At 43.5% G+C, this 24080-nt stretch overlaps 2 protein-coding genes across 7 annotated transcripts in view; one reads left to right on the plus strand and one right to left on the minus strand.

Moving 5' to 3' along the window:
* LOC140456890 (uncharacterized) overlaps positions 1-24080 on the plus strand; it is a 62825-nt gene that overhangs the window by 33453 nt on the left and 5292 nt on the right. The gene's annotated exons all lie outside the window — the stretch shown is intronic.
* Positions 4131-23699, minus strand: LOC140457200 (uncharacterized). Of its 6 annotated transcripts, XM_072551265.1 has the most exons (3): positions 23686-23699; positions 21716-21793; positions 4131-7529 (listed from the first exon to the last, which is right to left on the minus strand). In XM_072551265.1, exon 3 carries the CDS (start codon positions 7031-7033, stop codon positions 5258-5260), a length of 1776 nt encoding a protein of 591 aa, XP_072407366.1. In that variant the 5' UTR covers positions 7034-7529; positions 21716-21793; positions 23686-23699; the 3' UTR covers positions 4131-5257. The 6 variants fall into 6 exon arrangements, with proteins under 6 accessions (XP_072407366.1, XP_072407365.1, XP_072407364.1 ...); XM_072551264.1 differs by lacking the exons at positions 21716-21793; positions 23686-23699 and adding an exon at positions 9853-9979; XM_072551263.1 differs by lacking the exons at positions 21716-21793; positions 23686-23699 and adding an exon at positions 9766-9907.

Below are 24080 nucleotides of genomic sequence, written 5' to 3' on the forward strand. Positions count from 1 at the left end.
TTACCTAGCCAGGTAATGAAATGTCTGGATATCAAACCTACAGCTCAGCGAGCAAACCTACACCCTAAAGGATGTGGATGCTTTGGAGAGGTTTACCGGGGTGCTGCCTGGCTTAGAGATTATAAGCAATCAGTAGAGGCGAGTAAAACTCAGGTTGTTTTCTCTGGAGAGATGAGGACTGAGGAAAGACTTGATAGAAGTCTATAAAATTATGAAATGCATAGATAGGGTTGACAGTCAGAATCTGTTCCCCGGAGTTGAAATGGCTAATAGCAAGAGGCTTTTATTTAAGGTGAGAGGGGGAAAATTCAAAGCAGATGTGAGGGGCACGTTTTTTACACAGAAAGTGGTAGGAATGTGGAACACACTGCCAGGGCTGAAGGTGGAGGCAGATAAGATAGGGGTGTTTAAGAGGTCTTGCAGACAAGCACTTGAATATGCAAGCAATGGAGGTATAGGGACCAGGTACGCAGAAGGGATTAGTTTAATTTGGCATCATGTTTGGCACAATATTGTGGGCCAAAGGGCCCATTCTCTTGCTGTGCTGTCCTATGTTCTATGTGCTTTTGGATGATGTCACCTCATGGCAGCGTATAGATGAGGAATAAGAGGGGGCAAGGAGGACACCACGGAAGGAATGAGGTCTGAGATTGGACAATAATATGTGTGGAAGATGGGATCAAGGATTATATTTTTGAGAATGGCTGATGATGATGAATCACAAGGATACGGAGATAGAGCTAGAAAAGAGAGAGGATCAATAATAGTATCAGTAAGCATTGGGAAATTGGATGATTGGTAGTTTAATGCGAATAAGGCCAATGAAGCTGAAAATGTATCGCATGGACAAGGTGATCTCTGACTGAGCAGGCAATAATTGCAGAAAGATCTGAATTCTGGTTTTGGTTAAGAAGGCAGCTGATTGGACTGTTTTAATATTAGTGACAGAGAAGCTGCAGAAGCTTCTCATTTATTGTCAGAGGTGAGGATGGGGTGGTGGGGGGTGAGAATGTTTCAAAAAGAAATAAGTAGTATCTGAGATATTACACGTGCCATTGTAGTTACTTGTGATGTCGCTTATGTCTCAACAGATGGAATAGGTAAGTGAATTAATTTCAACATGTATAGTTGGTGAATGGTCACTGCCCAGTGTAATCTTTCTTGTGTTTCAGCAAGATGGACAACCAAATAGCTGATTAAGTAAAATGTTAGGGAAAGAAATCTGCTATCCTTACCTGATCTGTCCCTGTTTTGGCCTATACAGATATGTAGTTGACTCTTAAATGTCCTCTGAAAGTGCCTAGCAAGTAATTCAAGGACAGGTTGACATGGCGATCAACTGTAGGTAATGCCCATGACATTGGTATCGCATGAATGTCTAACTAAGAGTTGTTTCATCTGGATTTTTAAGGTGGAGATAGGTGGGTTTTAGTTTCAGTTCTATAATGGTCATCATTTTTTTCAAGGTGAACATGAGGACTGTAGATGCTGGAGATTAGAGTCAAGATTAGAATGGTGCTGGAAATGCACAGCAGGTCAGGCAGCATCCGAGAAGCAGGAAAATTGACGTTTCAGGCAGGAGCCCTTCATTTTTTTCAAGCTTTCAGTTATTTGGAACAGTGACTTAAAGACATAAGTCACATTTGTTATGGAAGTTAATCAAGTGTCTTGCAGGACACGTGTTGTAAATGGGTAAAGTGTATAAAGTGCTGAGTTCAAAGCACTGAGAAAAACAGATCCAAAGCCATGAGCTTAGTTTTGACTGTGGAGCAGGTGAGTGAAGTTTTCTGTTCAGGGCAAGAGTTTCTTTTGATGAAGCCTCTAATCTGGAAATGTTTGTATCAAAGTTTTCAAGTTGTCAGAACTAAAGAGAAGTCCAGACCGTTAGAGTTAAAAAGGATTCTTGTCAGCAGACATGTGCCACAATGCTGCCTTCATTAGTCAGATTATAAAAGTTGGCAAACATGTTGCAGCTATATAGACATTTAGTTAGCTCACATTTGGAGAATTGTGTGTTGATGTGGTACCACACTCAAGGACTTTGGGGAGGGTGCAAAGATTGACCAGAATGTTGCCTGGATTGGAGTATATTAGCTATAATAAAAAGACAAACTTGGATTGTTTTGGCTCAAGCTGCAGAGGCTGAGTACCGACCTGAGACAATTACAGCAAATGAGAGGATTGGATAATGTGGTGGAAGTGTCAAATACTAGGGAGGATTGGTATAAAGTGAGAGGGGAAAAGTTTAAAAGAGGTGTGCGAGACAAGTTTTTTTTACACAGAGTGTGGTAGTTGCCTGGAAGGAAGGTGATACAATGACAAAGTTTAAGAAGCATTTAGACAGACACACCAACAGGCAGAGGGGATAGAGGGATATGGACCATGTGCTGGGATTAATTTAGAATGGCACCATGGACAGCAAAGTCATGGTGGTCCAAAGTGCCTTTTTCTGTTTTGTAATGCTGTAGCTTAATGTTCCAGGATACAAATGCCATAGGAAGAATAGAAAGGGGGCAAGAGAGGAGGGGAAGTGGCAGTTTGATAAGGGATAGAATTAAAGCTGTACTTAGGGAGGATATTCCTGGGAATACCTTGGGAGACATTATTTGGGTGGAATGACAGAAATAAGAAAGGGATGATCACCTTATTAGGATTGTATTATAGACCCCCTAATAGACAGCAGGAAACTGAGAAACAAATTTGTAAGGAGACTACAGTTATCTATAAGAATAATATGGTGGTTATGGTGGGGGATTTTAACTTTTCAAACATAGACTGGGAAAGCCATAGTGTTAAGGGTTTAGGTGGAGAGGAATTTGTTAAGTGTGTACAAGAAAATTGTCTGATTTTGGGTGTGTGGATGTACCTACTAGAGAAGGTACAAAACTTGACCTACTCTTCGGAAAAAGTCAGGGGAGGTGACTGAGGTGTCAGTGAGGGAGCACTTTGGGGCCAGCGACCATAATTCTATTAGTTTTAAAGTAGTGATGGAAAAGGATAATCAGGATCTAAAAATTGGAGTTCGAAATTGGAAGGAGGTCAATTTTGACGATATTAGGCAAGAACTTTCAAAAGCTGATTGGGGGGCAGATGTTTGCAGGTAAAGGGATGGCTGGAAAGTGGGATGCCTTCAAAAATGAGCTAACGAGAGTTCAGATACAGTATATTCCTGTTAGGGTGAAAGGCAAGGCTGGTAAGTGTAGGGAATGATGATTGGAGAAATTGAGGTTTTGCTTAAGAAAAAGAAGGAAACATATCAGGTATAGACAGAAGAGATCGAGTGAATCCTTACAACAGTATAAAGGTAGTAGGAGTATACTTAAGAGGGAAATCAGGAGAGCAAAAAGGGGATATGAGATAGCTTTGGCTAACAGGGTTAATGAGAATCCAAAGGGATTTTATAAGGACAAAGGGGTAACTAGGGAGAGAATAGGGCCCCTCAAAGATCAGCAAGGTGGCCTTTGTGTGGAGCCGCAGGAGAGGGAGGAGATACCAAATGTATATTTTGCATCAGTGTTTGTTGTGCAGAAGGAAACAGAAGAGATAGAATGTGGGGAAATAGATGGTGACATCTTTAAAAATGTACGTATTACAGAGTGGTGGTGCTGGATTTCTTGAAATGCATATAAGTGGATAAATCTCCAGGACCTGATCAGGTGTACACTAGAACTCTATGGGAAGCTAGGGAAATGATTGCTGGGCCCCTTGCTGAGATATTTGTATCATCGATAGTCACAGGTGAGGTGCCGGAACACTGGAGGTTGGCTAACATAGTGCCACTATTTAAGAAAGGTGGTAAGGAAAAGCCAGGGTACAATAGACTGGTGAGCCTGACATCAGCGGTGGGCAAGTTTTTGGAGGGAATCCTAACGTACAGGATTTACATGTATTTGGAAAGTCAAGGACTGATTAGGGATTGTCAGCATGGCTTCGTGCATGGTAAATCATATCTCATAAACTTGATTGAGTTTTTGAAGAACTAACAAAGAGGATTGAGGGCAGAGCAGTGGCCGTGATCTCTATGGATAAGTAAGGTGTTCAACAAAGTTCCTCATGGTAGACTAGTTAACAAGGTTAGATCTCACAGAATACAGGGAGAACTAGCCATTTGGATACAGAACTGTCTTCAGATGAACAACATCTGTGTGAGACATAGGGAGCTTCCTCTAATATTCAATATGTTTATTCAAATGTTACAATTTCATCTGACAATTTATTACAGGTCTTGAGAAGGGAAACTCCTTATTGACCTTTTACAACAGATTTCCGAGTAACCCAATTAGTTTGAAACTTGGAGCTGGTTATTTTTATTTGTTATGTACTGTAACTAACAGACTATAGCTGCAACAATGATCGAATCAGAAACAGATAAACAGATGTCAAAACATTTCCAGTAAAATGTGATAACTGTCAACTTTGATTAATTCTCCCTAACTGGAGCTTGATTCGTACAATTCTATATCATTTGCATGTCATAAATCCAAATGGTTTAAATAAAGTTCCAATGTGGATTTTAAAGATTTGCCACCTCTCTGTTGACCTGCATCCACTTTGAAGTTATTTTCACAATCTAGTTTGGTTTATTTCTCTCCCAATTGAATTACAGTCAATTTTCTCTCTGTGGAGTATGTGTCAATATCCAGAATTTAAAATGTTATCTCAGCCACAAGCCACAATAATTACTCAGTGGTGTTCTGTTGTTATGTTACTGAGGATGTCTGGGACCAATTCTTTCAGACAGGTTCACCATGCTTTTCCCACGTAAATTACACCACATATGTCACATGGCATATGCCATCTAATATTCCGTCAATCTTTTACTTTGAGAGTTATTCCTACTCGCTGATGTAATGTTCTCCATCCTTTATTCAGTTATTCAATTGCCACTCAGAGTTATGGTGTGTTATTGACTGAGTGGAAGATCTAATTCATTCTCATTCAGGAGCACTGGCGGAACTTTACTGTTCAATCTAATCCTGATGTAATGTATTGTCTGTAGAGCAGAGGCTGAAGTACTTGCAATCAGTTTGGAAAGAACTTCCAAATCTCCCGTTGTCAAGCACTTTGTCTCAAAAATTATCACATAGAATGAAAAAAATCTTTATGGTTTCAAAATCATCATCATCATGCTATAAGTAGAAAGGCTGAGCTCCTCTGCTTGTTTGCAAATTAGTGGAGCTTTGCCCATTTGTTGAGTTCTTTCTTAACATAACTGTAGAAAAATAAAATTAAAAAGGTAAAACAAAGACTCCAGCTGTTAATCAAGGTTGTTGTCGTCAGCAGAAACACTGCTGTGATTAGCAAAAGCAATATCAGTCGAATCCAAACACCGCCGATGCTTATAAACTCGCTGATGTCTCTGCAAATTGGATGACCGAGTGAATCCTTTTCCACATGTGGAGCAGGTGAATGGCCTTTCCCCAGTGTGAACACGCTTGTGTACATTGAGATAGGATGCAGACCCAAACTTCTTTCCACAAGCAACACAGCTAAATTGCTTCTCCTCAGCATGAATTTGTTTGTGCGACCAAAGGCTGGAATAAAGAGTGAATCCCTTCCCACAAATGGGGCAGACAAATGGCTTCTCTCCAGTGTGAACTTGCTTGTGTGACCAAAGGCCAGATGCATGAATGTATCCTTTGCCACACACAGAGCAGATGAATGTCTTTTCTCCAGTGTGTACTCGCTTGTGTGATGAAAGGCCAGATGAATGAGTAAATCCTTTGCCACACACAGTGCAAATGAATAGCTTCTCCCCAGTGTGAACTCGCTTGTGTGACCAAAGGCCAGATGAATGAGTGAATCCTTTGCTGCACACAGAACAGATAAATGGCTTTTCCCCAGTGTGAATCCTCTGATGTGCAGTCAAGTCGGAAGTCTGGCTGAATCCCTTTCCACAGTGAGTGCAGCTGAATGGCTTCTCTCCATTGTGAATTCGCTGGTGTGACATGAGGCGGGCTGAACGAGTGAATCCCTTCCCACATTCAGAGCATGTGAATGGTCTCTCTCCAGTGTGTGTGTGTTGGTGTTCAGTGAGGGTGGATGACTGCCTGAAACTTTTTCCACAGTGAGTGCAGCTGAATGGCTTCTCCTCAGTGTGAATTCGCTGGTGCAATAAGAGGCTTGCTGACCGAGTGAATCCCATTCCACACTCAGTGCAGATGTATGGTCTCTCTCCAGTGTGAATTCGCTGGTGTACCACCAGGTTGGATGACTGAGTGAATCTCTTACCACACACACAGCAGATGAATGGCTTCTCCCCAGTGTGAACTCGCTGGTGTGCACTGAGGTTGGATGAAGATCTGAATCTCTTCCCACAGTGAGTACAACTGAATGGTATCTGTTTGGTGTGAATTTTCTGATGTGACATGAGGCTGGCTGACTGAGTAAATCCCTTCCCACATACAGAGCAGGTGAATGGTCTCTGTCCAGTTTTTTCTTGCTGGTATGACATGGGGTTAACTGAAGACTTCAACAACTTTTTTCTGCAGCAAGTGTCACTGATTAGTCTCTTCCTGTTGTGCATTTGCTGATGTGACTGGAGGCTGGATGACTGAGCAAATGCCTTCCCACATACCGAGCAGGTGAATGGCTTCTCCCCAGTGTGAATTCGCTGGTGTGCAGAGAGAGCGGATGACTGCCTGAACCTCTTTCCACAGTACATGCAGTTGAATGGCCTCTCCCCAGTGTGAATTCGCTGATGTAACATGAGGTTCGCTGACTTAGCAAACCCCTTCCCACACACTGAACAAATGAACGGCCTCTCATCACTGTGAGTTTGCTGGTGTAACATGAGGCTGGATGAGTTAGTAAATCCTTTTCCACACACAGAGCAGATAAATGGCCTGACCCCAGTGTGAATGCGTTGATGGGTTTCTAGCAGACAGGGATAATCAAAGCCTTTTCCGCAATCCTCACATTTCCATCGTTTTTCCACAGTATTAACCCCAATGTGACTACGTCGATGATATTCCAGCCTGGATGGGTATCTGAAGCCCTTCCCACAGTTCTCACACTTCCAAGGTTTCTGCATGATGCAGGAAATCCTTGTGGATTTCCTAGTTGAAATATAAGCTCGTGCTTTGGTCAGGTACAGCACAGGTTTCACCCCACTGCGGTGTGATGTTTTCAGGGTGTTGCGTTAAACTGGCTAAAACTCTTTCTGGGTGTCCTGTACCATGTGATTTTTGATGCAGCGAGATGCCAACAGCACAGATTCAATTCCTGTACCAATTGATGTTATCATGAAAATCTTGCTTCTCACTTGAGGCACAGTGACCCTCAGGTTAATTCCACCCCCTATTGTCTCTCTCTCCCTCTCTGACTTTAACTTTATAAATCTCTTTCCACAGTAAGTTCTTTCACACACACTCTCAGGTTGTGTAACCAATAAACTCTTTCCACTCAGGTATCAGTGCCTGGTATCTGTGCATGTAACATTCAGGTGCTGATGAATTAAGTGACTTCTCGGATCTTGGTGTGATGTACAGTTCAGGTTTCCCATCAACAAATTCTCTCTTTCTAACATCCTGGAATAGAAATTGATAAAAGTCAGCATCGGGAGCACCTGATAGAAATCTAAAACAAACAATTCCAGCTTTTGAGGAATATCTTTCCTTTCTTGTTCTCTCAAAGATGTCTGTTGAAATCAAAATAAAGTTTTGGATAATTCTTTCTGAACAGTTTAAAAAAAATGTACATCTAAAAAGAGCAATATCTCTGATGATTCAATCATTACTCATTGCAAAACATTAGTCTGATCGTCGTTGACTGACTATACACAGTCGGAGAAAAACAGTCTTATGTTCATAACCAAGTGTCAGCAACGAATAACCATGAAACACGAAACCGCTATGGCACAGAAGGAGGCCATTCAGCCCATTTTGGCTGTGGGATTCTCTGAATTAGCATTCTGACACTTATGCCATTTTGCTGATGTTTCTGTCATCTCATACATTGCGTCTAGCCAAATAATAATATAATGCCTTTGACTGAACCTGCCTAAACAGTTCCATGTATTACATTCCAGATTCCAATTACTAGCTGCATGACAAAGATATTTTTTTGACTTTTGTAAATTATTTGAAATTTGCACTCAATGCATTTACCAGAGCGAACAGTTTCTCACTATCTGCTCTGTCCAGATCCCTCATTATTTTGAAAGCTTGCACAAAATCTATTAGCCATCTCCAATTTATCTTCAGGACTGAAATTTCTATATCCATATCCCCAACTGCTCCTTCTCCCTGATTCAAACTAAATTAACTAGGAGAAAGTGAGGACTGCAGATGCTGGAGACCAGAGTTGAAAGGTGTGGTGCTGGAAAAATACAGCAGGCCAGGCAGCATCCGAAGAGCAGGAGAATCGACGTTTCGGGCATAAGCCCAAGTGTGGCCTGAAGAAGGGCTTATGCCCGAAACGTCGATTCTCCTGCTCCTCAGATGCAGCCTGGCCTGCTGTGTTTTTCCAGCACCACACTTTTCAACTCAAACTAAATTAAACCTGGAATCACCCTTTGGCCTATTTTGGTTTCTGACTCTCTTCATGCAGATTAATTAACTCCAATTAAATATTGGGAAGAATGAAGCCACCGTTTCCAGTTCCTGCTCCAATTTTCATTCCTGATCTACTGCCTCAATTCCTCACTCTGGCAACACCGGTATTCAGCCAGGCTGTGCACAACTTAGTGTTACATTTGATTCTGAGAGGAGCTTCTGATCTTATATCTGCACTAAGACTGCCTGTTTCTACCTCAATGTAGTTGCTACTGAAACCCTTATTCATACCTTTGTTACCTCAACGCTCGACTACTTCAATGCTGTGCTCAACGATCTTCCACATCTGGAAATTTAAAGTCACCCAAAACTATGCTGTCGGCAAACTAGAGAAACTCTTGAGTCCTGCGTTTGCTGACGTACACCAGCTCCCATTGAACTAACATCCTGACTTTAAAATTCTCGTTTTTATCAAATTCCCCCGCGGCCCACCCCTCCTTATTTCTGCGAACCGTCCGACCCCACAAAAACCGTCCGAAATATCTGGGCTACTCTAATTCCGGCCCTTTAGCATCCCCAACTTTTATTGATCCATCATTGGTGGCTGCAGCTTCAATTGCCTCGGTGCCAAGTTCTGGCATTCCCTCCCCCAATTTTCTCCTTTAAAACTGAAGTTTTTTTTTGCCCAAGTGTGTGATCATCTGCCACGATATCACTTCATGTGGCTTTAGGGGACAACTTGTTTTACCTCTTTTCTGTGAAATGCACTGGGATGGCTTATTATGTCTAAGGCGGTATTAAAATATAAGTTGTTGTTGTTGCTGCTGCTTGCCCTCCCTGGCCTCAAGCTTTACAACAGTGTGTGGGAAAAATCTGTCTCTTGTTTCACTGGGCTCTTCACCCGGATTCCTGATTTTGCCCGAAACGTCGATTTCGAAGCTACTTGGATGCTGCCTGAACTGCTGTGCTCTTCCAGCACCACTAATCCAGAATCTGGTTTCCAGCATCTGCAGTCATTGTTTTTACCTCTTCATCCGGGTTCGCCAGCTTCCGTGACGCTCGGCGCCGCGCATGCGTTCTGCAGAGCTGTGCCCTCATTAAAGATGGCGGCTGTGCGCGCGCTCTCAACCCCGGCGGCCGTTAACTCGGGTTCTGGATGAGTGGTGCTGGAAAAGCACAGCAGTTCAGGCAGGCATCCGAGGAGCAGTCAAATCGACGTTTCGGGCAAAAGCCCTTAACTCGGGGCCTGTTGTCTGAGGCAAACCTGCACCTGACAAACGCCGAAACTGGAGTTTCTTGTGCGGACTTTGAGCGTTGCCGTCCAACAGAATCAGCGGCCCCTGTCCGCTCCACTCACCCGGCAGACCAATTCGCCGGCACTGCGACTTTTAAGGACTAAGCCTCATATAACGCATGCTCAGCTCCCAGCCAGGAGAAGGTGGGTGGCGCGGCTGGAGGTCTGAGCCAGATCACCGGTCCTCCAGCCAATCGGAATGAAAGAGGGGCGGGGCCGAGCTACGATTATGATGTGGACTGTTCTGGAGAAGGTTCATTGTTCATTCAAAACAGCCTCAACCGGGATCTTGGTTTCATGTTACATTACAGGTGACCCCACCACACTATACACTCTAACAGACACACATGCATATACATGTACTCCCTGACACACACTCGCACAGACTCTCATGCACACACTTTTACATTCTCGCACAGGCAGCTACTCCCTAACATAATCACTGTCACACAATCACACACGCACAGACCCTCTCTCATACACACACATGCACATACTACTTGACACTTTCACTCTCTCACACACACACACATCCACAAGCAGACCCTCTCTCATACACACACACTTGCACTCTCATTCTCTCAGGCATATATTCCCTTATACTCCCTTTCAAGCACAGTCACACACACACTCTCTTACAATAAACTTAAGGGGGTGGGGTGGGGTGAGAGCCAGGGACATAGTGAGGAAAGAGATCAATCTGAGACTGGTACAGTTGAGAAAATAAGCGAGTCAAACAGGGCAGGCAGGGACAAAGCAGAGAGCAAGGTAGGACTGGTAAATTAAACTGCATTTATTTCAATGCAAGAGGGCTAACCGGGAAGGCAGGTGAACTCAGGACATGGGACTTGGATCTCATAGCAATTACAGAAATGTGGCTCAGGGGTGAATAGGATTGGCAGTTTAATGTTTCAGGATACAAATGCTACAGGAAGGACAGAAAGGGAGGCAAGAGAGGAGGGGGAGTGGTGTTTTTGATAATGGATAGCATTACAGCTGTACTGAGGGAGATATTCCCAGAAATACATCCAGGGAAGTTATTTGGGTTGAACTGAGAAATAAGAAAGGGATGATCACCTTATTGGGATTATATTATAGCCCCCATAATAGTGAGCAGGAATGAGAAACAAATTTGTAAGGAGATTTCAGTTATCTGAAAGAATAATAGGTGATAATGGTAGGGGATTTTAACTTTCCAAACATAGACTGGGACTGTCATAGTGTTAAGGGTTTAGATGGAGAGGAATTTGTTAAGTGCACAAGAAAATTTTCTGATTCAGTACCTTGATGTGCCTACTAGAGAAGGTGCAAAACTTGACCTCCTCTTGGGAAATAAGGCAGGACAGGTGACTGAGGTGTCAGTGGGAGAGCACTTTGGGGCCAACGACCATCATTCTATTCGTTTTAAAATAGTGATGGAAAAGGATAGACAGGATCTAAAAGTTGGAGTTCTAAATTAGAAGGAGGCTAATTTTGATGGTATTAGGCAAGGATTTTCAAAAGTTGATTGGGTCAGTTGTTCACAGGTAAAGGGACGGCTGGAAAATGGGAAGCCTTCAGAAATGAGATAACCAGAGTCTATAGACAATATATTCCTGTTAGGGTGAAAGGAAAGGTAGGTATAGGGAATGCTGGGTGACTAAAGAAATTGAGGGTTTGGTTAAGAAAAAGAAGGAAGCATATGTCAGGTATAGACATGATGGACTGAATGAATCCCTAGAAGATTATAAAGGCAGTAGAAGTATACTTGAGAGAAATTCAGGAGGGCAAAAAGGGGACATGAGATAGCTTTGGCAAATAGACCTAAGGAGAATCCAATGGGTTTTTACAAATACATTAAGGACAAAACGGTAACTAGGGAGAGAATAGGGCCCCTCAAAGATCAGCAAGGCGGCCTTTGTGTGGAGCCGCAGGAGATAGGGAGATACTGAGTAGTTTGCATCAATGTTTACAGTGGAAAAGGACATTGAAGATATAGAATGTGGGGATATAGATGGTGACACCTTGCAAAATGTCCAGATTACAGAGGAGAAAGTGCTGGATGTCTTGAAACGGTTAAAGGTGGATAAATCCCCAGGACCTGATCAGGTGTACCCTCAAACTCTGTGGGAAGCTAGTGAACTGATCGCTGGGTCCCTTGCTGAGATATTTATATCATCAATAGTCACAGGTGAGGTGCCGGAAGACTGGAGATTGCCTAACGTGGTGCTACTGTTTAAGAAAGGTGGTAAGGACAAGCCAGAGAACTAGAGATCAGTGAGTCTGACGTTGGTGGTGGGCGACTTGTTGGAGGGAATCCTGAGGGACAGGATGTACATGTATTTGGAAAGGCAAGGACTGATTAGGGATGGTCAGCATTTCTTTGTGCGTGGGAAATCATGTCTCACAAACTTGATTGTGTTTTTTGAAGAAGTAACAAATAGGATTGATGTGGGCAAAGCGGTGGACGTGATCTATATGGACTTCAGTAAGGCGTTCAACAAGGTTCCTCATGGGAAACTGGTTAGCAAGGTTAGATTTCAGGGAATACAGGGAGAACCAGCCATTTGGACACAGAACTGGCTGAAAGGTAGAAGACTAAGGATGGTGGTTAAGGGTTGTTTTTCACACTGGAGGCCTGTGACCAGTGGAGTGCCACAAGGATCAGTACTGTGTCTTCTACTTTTCATCATTTATATAAATGATTTTGATGTGAACATAGGAGGGATGGTTAGTAAGTTTACAGATGAGACCAAAATTGGAGGTGTAGTGGATAGTGAAGAAGGTTACCTCAGATTACAATGGGTTCTTGATCAGATGGGCAATAGGCTGAGGAATGGCAGATAGATTTTAATTTAGATGTAAGCAAGGTGCTGCATTTTGGAAAAGCAAATCAGAGCAGGACTTACACACTTAATAGTAAGGTCTTAGGGAGTGTTGCTGAACAAAGCGACCTTGGAGTGCAGGTTCATAGCTCCTTGAAAGTGGAGTTGCAGGTAGATAGGATAGTGAAGAAGGCGTTTGATTTGATATGCTTTCCTTTATTGGTCAGAGTATTGAGTACAGGAGTTGGGAGGTCATGTTGAAGCTATACAGGACATTGGTTAGGCTACATTTGGAATATTGCGTGCAATTTTGGTCTCCTTCCTATCGGAAGGATGTTATGAAACTTGAAAGGGTTCAGAAAAGATTTACAAGGATGTTGCCAGGGTTGGAGGGTTTGAGCTATTGGAAGAGGTTGAACAGGCTGGGGCTGTTTTCCCTGGAGCGTCGGAAGCTGAGGGGTGACCTTATAGAGGCTTATAAAAATCATGAGGGACATGGATAGGATAAATAGACAAAGTCTCTTCCCTGGGGTGGGAGTCCAGAACTAGAGGGCATAGGGGTTTAGGGTGAGAGGGGAAAGATATAAAAGAGACCTAAGGGGCAACTTTTTCACGCAGAGAATGGTACGTGTATGGAATCAGCTGCCAGAGGAAGTGGTGGCGGCTAGTATGATTGCAACATTTAAAAGGCATCTGGATGGGTATATGAACAGGAAGGGTTTGGAGGGATATGGGCCGGGTGCTGGCAGGTGGGAGTAGATTGGGTTGGGATATCTGGTCAGCATGGACGAATTGGACCGAAGAGTCTGTTTCTGTGTTGTACATCTCTATGACTCTCACACACACACTCTCTCAACAGCATGCGCACTTACACACCCACACTGTCTCCCTCACATACACACCCTCACACACACATGCACTGTCTTCACTCCCCTTGCACATATTTGCAGACACATTTTATTTTGTTCAAAAGGCACACAATCCGTAGACAGTCAGTCAGAGTGACATTTTATAAATTCCTGTTTCGGAAATAGAACCAGTATGGCTCCAGAATGAGATACAAACAGACTTGAAACATGGCCTCACACCTAAAATGCATTGTTTAACCTAAGGTGTCACCTTTATTCTGATAAAACCTGAAATTATTTTGTGGCAGGGATTTATAGAGTCATAGAGATGTACAGCATGGAAACAGACCTATTGGTCCAACCTGTCCATGCCGAATATATCGAAACCTGTACCTCCATTCTAATTGATTAGAGACTTAATAGCCATCTAGGATTGTTCAATACATTTGTATAAATTGTATGACTCTTTGATCTTTTACTATAAATTCTGTGTCTGATGTATTCTGTCTCACGAGCTGCCTGAGAAGGGAGCTGGGGCTACGAAACCTCGCAGTTTCACGTAAACCTATTGCACTACAACCTGGTGTCATGTGAATTTTGACTTGATTCAGTAAAAAAAACAAACTGAAAGGAGCAATGAATCTCTTGTAGCATGCATAATGGGATGCTCAGCACATCATTGCAAAGTAAAGGGCTGAAGCATTTACAATAATGTTTTGCCAAAATTATGAGAATATGATTGATCTCGGCTTGCTTTAAGAATCCCTGCAAGGGAACAGACCCTTCTATCCAACTCATCTAACCAACCATATTTCCCAAAGTAAACTGGTCCTACTTGCCTGCATTTTACCCATATCCTTCTAAAACTTTCATTGTTCATGTACCTGTCTAAATGTTTTTTTAAAATGTAACTATACCTGCATTCCATTTTCTCTGGCAGTTCATTCTACATAAGAACCATTCTCTGTGAAAATGTTGCCTCTCAGGTCCCTTTTACATCTTTCTCCTCTCGCCTTAAAAATATAAGCCCTAGTTTTGAACTCCCCCAACCTAGGGAAAAGACCCATCTATGCCCCTCATGATTTTAAACCTCTTTTTTTTTGATTAGGTTAGATTACCGACAGTGTGGAAACAGGCCCTTCGGCCCAACAAGTCCACACTGCCTCGCCGAAGCGCAACCCACCCATACCCCTACATCTACCCCTTAACTAACACTACGGGCAATTTAGCATGGCCAATTCACCTGACCCGCACATCTTTGGAGTGTGGGAGGAAACCGGAGCACCCAGAGGAAACCCACGCAGACACTGGGAGAATGTGCAAACTCCACACAGAGAGTTGCCTGAGGCGGGAATTGAACCCGGGTCTCTGGCGCTGTGAGGCAGCAGTGCTAACCACTGTGCCACCGTGCTGCCCTCTAGAGGGTCACCCCTCACCCTCCTGCGCTCCAGTAAAGTAATTCCCAGCCTATCCAACCCTTATTTTAAATCAAACCCTCCAGTTTCAGCAAAATCCTGTTAAATCTTCTCTGAAATGGGAAATCCTTTCCAACTCAATAATATCCTTCCTATAGCACGGTGACCAGAACGATATGCAGTACTCCAAACACTGCTTTCCCAATGTCCTCAACAATCTCAACATGACGTCCCAAATCTTATACTCAATGGTCTGAGCAATGAAGGCAAACGTGCCTTAATAAGTGCCTTAATAACCCTCACAGATTTGTCAGTGTTCAGTAAAGTTGATGTTTTTATTCATCAATTTCTTGGTAATAAATTAAGAATTGGAAATTGCACAGGTAATTGGCACAACAATAGTCCGACAACAGTACAAGAGATTTGTGTTCCAAAACTGGTGGACCCCAGTCACGTTATTCCAGTGCAACTACAAAACTGGCAATCTAAAAATAATTGCCCACTTATGTTGAGTCCACAAAATACAGAACAAATCCATACCAATTATCAGCCTATCAATTCATTGTCAGCAAAAATATGAAAGGGACCAGATCGTTAATGCTCAGTTTAGCTTCTGCCAAGGCCATTCAGCTCCTAAACTCTTTATAGCATTGGCCCAACCATGGGCAAAATGTTTGCATTCCAGACATGAGGGGAGAGTGACTGTCCTTGACATTTGACTAAGACATCACCAAGAATCAAAGGTAACACTCTCCACTGGTTGGAATCATATTCAGCCAAAATGCTGGTGGTTCGCGGTAGTCAATCATCTCATTGTTGCAGGAGTTCCTCATAATAGTGTTCTTGGCCAACCATCCTTACTGTGTGATGGTGCTGCTCCTTTAATAAGGTTATGCTGTCCTTGGCCTTTTTTACAGTGAGGTCATAAAAGCAGCAATTCCAAAAAGTCTAGTTTGAAGGGTTTTAGGGGACAATTTCATAATAGCTAACAGGTACTGCCTCAGGCAAAAAGGCTTTCAAGTTAAAAAGCAAAACTTGTACAATGAAAGGGGAGTGGCCAGTTCTCCCAGTTCAGCTTTTCTCTGGTTTGGTTTGGTTAGCAAGCAGTCATTGTGAAACTGCTGGTCCCAAAGAAACAGGTCCATGCTGGTCCTCTATCTCTGACATCTCTCTTGTAAGAACCTGTGTTTGATTTTTCCTTTGTGCCAAGGGGTATTTATGGGGATTATTGCAAGTATTTGGAACAGCATCATTTAGCAGGGATAGTCTGTTGGGTTTTCAGATAGGTTAAGTTATTTGGTATTCTGTACTCTTTTGTTTGTGTTTCATTTGGTAATCTCATTAGTTATGTTTTAAACTAAGTAGTTTGACCAGCTGCATCTCTCTTGGAATATTCACTATACACCTGCTTAGAACAATTAGCAAAGTTAGGGTCACTTTCTTGAAATGTCTGGAGGGGATCAGGACTGGTCCATAATAACTGTAATGGTCAGAATTGGACGTGTCCTCTGATAATTGCATAATATTCAATTACATTTCTGAATTATTAAAATTAACTCCACAGGTGTGCAAGACCTGCTGAGTTTCTCCAGAAATTTCTATTTTTATAGAGTCATAGAGATGTACAGCATGGAAACAGACCCTTCGGTCCAACCCGTCCATGTTGACCAGATATCCCAACCTAATCTAGTCTCACCTGCCAGCACCTGGCCCATATCCCTCCAAACCCTTCCTATTCAAATACCCATCCAAATGCCTCTTAAATGTTGCAATTGTACCAGCCCCCACCACTTCCTCTGGCAGTTCATTCCAGACACTTACCACCCTCTGTGTTAAAAAGTTGCCCCATAGGTCTCTTTTATATCTTTCTCCACTCACCCTAAACCTATGCCCTCTAGTTCTGGACTCCCCAACCCCAGGGAAAAGACTTTGCCTATTTATCCTATCCATGCCCCTCATAATTTTGTAAACCTCTGTAAGGTCACCCCTCAGCTTCTGACGCTCCAGGGAAAACAGCCCCAGCCTGTTCAGCCTCTCCCTGTAGCTCCTCCAACCTTGGCAACATTCTTGTAGATCTTTTCTGAACCCTTTCAAGTTTCACTACGTCTTTCCGATAGGAAGGAGACCAGAATTGCACACAATATTCCAACAGTGTCCTTACCAATGTCTTGTACAGCCGCAATATGACCTCTCAACTCCTGTACTCAATACTCTGACCAATAAATGAAAGCATACCAAATGCCTTCTTCACTCTCCTATCTACCTGTGACTCCACTTTCAAGGAACGATGAACCTGCACTCCAAGGTCTCTCTGTTCAGCAACATTCCCTATGACCTTACCATTAAGTGTATAAGTCCTGCTAAGATTTGCTTTCCTAAAATGCAGCACCTCACATTTATCTGAATTAAACTCCACCTGCCACTTCTCAGCCCATTGGCCCATCTGGTCAAGATCCTGTTTTAATCTGAGGTAACCTTCTTCGCTGTCCACTACACCTCCAATTTTGGTGTCATCTGCAAACTTACTAACTGTACCTCTTATGCTCACATCCAAATCATTTATGTGAATAACAAAAAATAGAGGACCCAGCACCGATCCTTGTGGCACTCCCCTGGTTACAGGCCTCCAGTCTGAAAAACAACCCTCCACCACCACCCTCTGTTTTCTACCTTTGAGCCAGTTCTGTATCCAAATGGCTAGTTCTCCCTGTATTCTGTGAGATCGACCCTTGTTGAATGCCTTACTGATTAGATTACTTACAGTGGGGAAACTGGCCCTTTGGCCCAACAATCCACACTGACCCACCGAAGCGCAACCCACCCAGACCCATTCCCCTACACTTACCCCTTCACCTAACACTACGGACAATTTAGCATGGCCAATTCACCTAACCTGCACATTTTTGGATTGTGGGAGGAAACTGGAGCACCCGGAGGAAACCCATGCTGACATGGGGAGAATTTGCAAACTTTACACAGTCAGTCGCCTAAGGTGGGAATTGAACCTGGGTCTCTGGCGCTGTGAGGCAGCAGTGTTAACCACTGTGCCGTCCATACTGAAGTCCATATAGATCACATCTACCGCTCTGCCCTCATCAATCCTCTTTGTTACTTCCTCAAAAAACTCAGTCAAGTTTGTGAGACATGATTTCCCACACACTAAGCCATTATGACTATCCCTGATCAGTCCTTACCTTATCCAAATCCATGAACATCCTGTCCCTCAGGATTCCCTCCAACAACTTGCCCACCACCAACATCAGACAGTTTCAGGTTTCTAGTATTCACAGCTCTGTTTGCTTTTCTGATAGTATCTGAGATGTAATCAATGCCTTGGAACATATGTTCCATTAACTTGTGCTGATGAGATTAAAAATATTCAATATAGAGTGTTTAACACAAAGTGTGTTTATTTCACTGTCATCTAGAATGGGAGTCCCTTTAACTGAGCTGGAGTTCATTAACTTCAGCAGAAACAGATCCCAATGGACATGACACATCAATAAAAATGTCAAACTGTTTGGATGGCAGATGGAAGTGAAACCAGATCTTCTGGCCAAGAGGTAGGGACACTATCAAGCAGGGATTTGATCACACTGAGCACTCATTCATGTGAACATTTTAACTGGAAATCAAGTCCACAGAGTTTTTGTAGCAATTTCACAGGAGAGTTTAAACAAGAGTGGCAGGGAGCTGGAAACCAGAGCAGTAGGTCAGCAGGTGGAGGGATTGAGGGGAAGGTAGATGTTAGGATCAGTAAATCAGAAAGGAAGGAGAGGCAGACAGTTAAATGAACATGATGGTGCTAATGGACTGAAGTGGGTTTATTTCAATGCAAGCAATATTATAGGTAAGGCAGAGAAGCTTAGAGCCTGGACCAGTACATGGGCCTAAGATATTATGGCCATTACAGAGACTTGGTTGAGAGAGGGACAGGACTGGCTGCTCAATGTTCCCAGGTTTCATTTCTTCCAACAAGATAGAGAGGGAGGTAAAAGAGGTGGAAGATATGCATTATTAATTAGGGACTATGTCACATCTGCACTCAGAGGGGACATTCTGGAGGTCCATCCACTGAAGCAATATGAGTCGAGCTCAAAAATAAGATGGGTACAATCACTTAGATAGGATCATACTATAGGCCCCTCAACAGCCACGGAGACATCGAAGAAAAGATATGACAGCATGTCATGGAAAGATGCAATTACAACAGGATTGTCATAGTGGGGGGACTTTAACTTCCCCAATATTGACTGGGCTTTCTTCAGACCGTAGACTGGGCATCCAAGAGGGTTTCTTGAAAAGGTGCGTGAGTAGTCCACTTCGAGGAGGCATTATACTGAAGCTAATGAGCTTGGTCAGATGACTGACTTTTCAGTGGGAGAGCATTTTGGAAACAGTGATTACAATTCCTTAAGCTTTTAGAGAGCTATGAATAAGTCAGAGCCTTGTAGGAAGCTAACTTGGGGAAAGGCAAATTACATCTGAATTAGGCAGAAGCTAGGGAGTGTTAATTGGAAGAGCTGTTATCAGGCAAGTTCATATTTGATATGTAGGCATGGTTTGAAGACCTCCCGGTCAAAGTTGAAGACCAGCATGTTTCAATAAGGGAGGAAGACATGGATGGTAAGGTAAGGGACTCTTGGATAATGACGGAGCTAGTGAATTTAGTCAAAAGGGAAAAAAAAAGCATGTAAAGCATAGCTAAAATCCATCAGGGCCCATGAGGAATATAAAGAAAGCAGGGAATTAGGAGAGCAAGGAGGAGCCATGAAATGACCTTGCCAAGTAGTGTTAGAGAGAATCTCAAGGCATTCTATACATACATTAAAAACGAAAAGGAGAAGGTAGGACCAATCAAGGATAAAAGAGGGAACTTGTGCTTGGAAGCATAGGATGTGGCGAGATCCGAAATGAGTATTTTGCATCGGTATTCATCCAGGAGAAGGATATGGAGGACAGTGAGATTAGTGAGCATGTCAAAATGCTGGGATCAAAACCAGAAATTGCTGGAAAAGCTGAGCAGGCCTGAAGCCATTTGTGAAGAGAAATCAGAGTTGATGGTTTGCGTCCAGTGACCTGAATGTGCTAGGGCATGTTGAGATCAAGAAAGATGTGGTGTTGGGTCTCTTGAGTAGCATTGAAGTAGATAATTCCCCAGGACCCGATGGTACGTGCCCCAGGTTGTTGAGCGAGGCAAGAAAGGAGATTGCTGGGGCCTTGACCAAGATCTTTATATCCTTGCTACCCACTGGAGAGGTCCCGGAGGACTGGTGAATAACTAAAGTTGTTCTCTGTTCAAGAAGAGAAAAGGAATTACTCAGAAAAGTATAGACCAGTGAGTCTCATCAGTAGTTGGGAAGCTATTGGAGAGAATTCTTCGGGATAGGATTTATGCACACTTGGAAAAGCATGGCCTAATTAGAAACAGTTAGCATAGCTTTTTACAGGCCAGGTCATGACTTACTGATTTGATCGAATTTTGACATTGGAGGTGACGAAGGTGATTGACGAGAGTAGAACACTGGATGTTGTCTCCATGGATTTTAGTAAGGCTTTCAATAAGGTCCCACATTGTAGGCTTGTCCAGACAATTAAGATGCATGGGATCCACGGTGAATTGGTGCCTTGGCTGAGTGGTCTAAGATGCTGGATTAAGGTTTCAGCCTCTGCGGAGGCGTGGGTTTGACTCCCACCGCTGCCTTGGGGCAGCACGATGGCTCAGTGGTTAGCACTGCAGCCTCACAGCACCAGGGACCCAGGTTCGATTCCTGCTTCGGGTGACCGTCTGTGTGGAGTTGGCATATTCTCCCTGTGTCTGCGTGGGTTTCCTCCAGGTGCTCCGGTTTCCTCCCACAGTCCAAAGATGTGCAGCTTGGGTGGATTGGCCAAGCTAAATTGCCCATAGTGTTAGGTACATTAGTCAGAGGGAAATGGGTTGGTGTGGACTTGCTGGGCCAAAGAGGCCTATTTCCACACTGTCGGGAATTGAATCTAATCTAATCTAATCTGATTTGGACATGTGGGTTCCGAATTGGCTTGCCCATATAAGGCAGACTGTAGTGGTGGTTTTCTGGCTGAGGTCCATGACTAATGGTGTTCCGCAGGATCCATACTGGGAGCCCTGTTGTTTGTGATACATATAAATGACTTGGGTGAAAATCTTGATAGGTGGGTTAATAGGTTTGCAGACAAGCTCAGTGGAATTGTGGATCGCGCAGAAGGTTGTGAAAGGACACAGCAGTATATAGATCAGTTGAAGATATGGGCAGAGAAATGGCAGATGGAGTTTAATCCGGATAAGTATGAGGTGCTGCACTTTGGGAGATTGAATTTAAGGAAATGTACAGAGTTAATGGCAGGATCCTAAAAAGGAGGTGTCTGGAAGGGGTGGTGATGGAAGCAGATACATTACGGGCGTTTAAGGGTCTTTTAGATGTGAAATGGAGTGATATGGACCAGTTGCAGACTGAAGGGATTTTTTTAACTTGACGTCATGTTCGGCACAACATCGTGGGCCGAAGTGCCCATTCCTGTGTTCTATGTTCGACAGTCTGGGCATTTAAAAGACCTCATCTTTGTATGAACTCACTGGTGTTTCAGCATGTTGGATCTACGAGTGAATCCCTTAACACACTAAGTGCAGGTGAGTAATCTTTCCCAGCGTGCAGTGAGTTGCAATGAACACTTACACCCAGCCCCACCGTGAAAGGTCTCTCATCAGTGTGAACACATTGATAGTATATCAGGGGCCCAGAGCTTTTACAGAACTTCCCACAGTTTGGACATTTAAAAGATCTCTCCTCAGTGTGAACTTGTTGGTGTTTCAGCAGGGTGGATAACTGAATGAATCACATACCGCATTCTGAGCTGGTGAATGGTCTCTCCCTGGTGTGAATCCTCTGATGATCAATGAGTTCAGAATGATTAGAGAGTCCTGTAGTGAAAGCATTTGAACATTCTCTCAACAGTGTGAGAATCATAGAAGATCATAAAATCCCTACAGTGTGGAAGCAGGCCATTCAACTGAGACTATACCAACCCTCCAAACAGCATCCCACCCAGAATCACTCCCGGCCTACACTATCCCTAGAAGCCTGTGTGGGATATAGGTAGTGTTACTTCTGCAATTATAATTACTTATGCAAGGTAAATGAACTCACACCAGTGTGTAATTATTTCAAGTAAGAACTGAGTCAACAAGAATGCAAACCATGCGGAGGTAATACATAATTGTTTTTGTATTAGTTAAAATTGTATGCAAGAATGAAATATGACTGCAAAACAATGGTAGATGTTACAGACCAATAGATAACATGCTCTGAGGATGTAGGTTAAGCCAGATATGCTTGCACGAGCAGTAAAGCTATAAGCATCTGTTCCCCACTTTTACAGAAACACAGGAACAAACCCCAATTGAAAGGACATAAGGATCAGTATGGTTGGGGAAAGCACAGATGGAGGGAGTAGATAATGCTGAAGATAGGATATACCTAACAATGGGCCACAGTGGGATGTGGTCAAATGGCCTTGTGAGGGCAGAAATAAGCATTTTGTCACAGACAAGGCCGGATAAGGCAAGAGATAAACAGGAGTAATGGGTGCCGGTCTTAGAGAAGTGGAAGATGTAAACGGGGAGGAGCAATGGGATAAAAAAAAGGAACCAAATTACATAAATATCGTGTATTTGTTGAATTCAGTGTGTGTGTGTTCCTGTCTTGTAGACAGTGGACATCGCACCCTGTTGCAAGAGTGAAATAAATGACACTACTGATTCAGATCTTGTCTCAGACTGAAATTATTGAAGTGAGTGAGCATTGTTTCTCACACCTGCATTTCCCCTGGCTAATCCACCCAGCCTACACGTCCCTAGACATTGTGGGCAATTTAGCATGGCCAACCCACCAAACTGCACATTTTTTGGACTGTGGAAGGAAACTGCAGCAACCAGAGGAAACCCATGCAGACACAGGGAGAATTTGAAAACTCCACACAATCACAAGAGGGTTGTGATCGAACCCAGATCCCTGGCACTATGAGGCAGCAGTGCTAACCACTGAGCCACCATGTTGGTGGAACATTAGTGCCCCAGAATTTTTATAGGTCTTCCCACAGTCTGGGCATTTAAAACACCTCTCCTCAGTGTGAACCAGCTGATGTTACAGCAGTCTGGATGATCAAGTGAATCCTTTCCCACACTTAGAACAGATGAATGGCATCTCTACAGTGTGACTGCATTTATGTTCTGAAGTTTTGTCTACGTATATAATATGTGCATGGTTTCTCCCACTGTGAATGGTGCTTTTTCCTCTCCGTTCAAAATCCAATGGTATTCAGGGTACAATAAATTGGATAACTCCCATCCTGATGTGATATTTGATTTAAGTCTCCTCAATGCAAATATTCTGTGAAATTGATTGAAAACAAAAAAAAGTGAGAGAGAATGTTGTAATTGTACCAGCCTCCACCACTTCCTCTGGCAGCTTGTTCCACATGCACCACCCTTTGCATGAGACTTCAGGTCCTTTCTAAATCCTTCCCCTTTCACCTTAAACCTATACCCTCCTGTTTGGACTTCCCACCCGAGGAAGATAAAACATTGACTATTCATCCTATCCAAACCCCACATAATTTATAAACCTCTGTAAGGTCACCCCTCAGCCTTGAACGCTCCAGGGAAAATAGCCGCTGAGGTCCCACAACACTTCTGTAAATTTTTTCCGCACCCTCTCAAGTTTAACAACATCTTTCCTATACAAGGCCGACATTTGCTTGAAAAGTCACTCGTTTGAAGATTGAGACCTGCACTAAACACTTCGTGCAGCCTACCCGCCAGATCGACCCTTCCGGACTGTTTGCAGAAGTGACAAATCACTGCCTCCAGGTGACCATGCCTCGTACGGAGGGGCGGGGATTTCATCTGGCTTCCCAACCAACCGAGGTGAACGAGGGGCGTGGCCAGGCTGCGGCAGTCTCGAGCCGGAACATTGTGTCTCGGACAGAGAGCGCGGGGCTTTCTGTCCACTCCTTTTGTAGCGCAACTCAAGGGGAAGCGTTGACCTTGACAGGGTCACTCCCTTCACCAGCACCTCAATATCATCGGCCTTTCACCGTGCAAGGTAAAAAGAAGGGTCGCCTGTGGGAAAAGATTTCCGAGATCAGTGTCACTTGAAAATCCCCAAGCCATTTGAAATCCTGCCCAGAGCTGCCCTGGAGGATGTGCC

The sequence above is a fragment of the Chiloscyllium punctatum genome, chromosome 31 (genome assembly GCF_047496795.1).
Source record: "Chiloscyllium punctatum isolate Juve2018m chromosome 31, sChiPun1.3, whole genome shotgun sequence".
NCBI classification, from domain to species: Eukaryota; Metazoa; Chordata; class Chondrichthyes; order Orectolobiformes; family Hemiscylliidae; genus Chiloscyllium; species Chiloscyllium punctatum.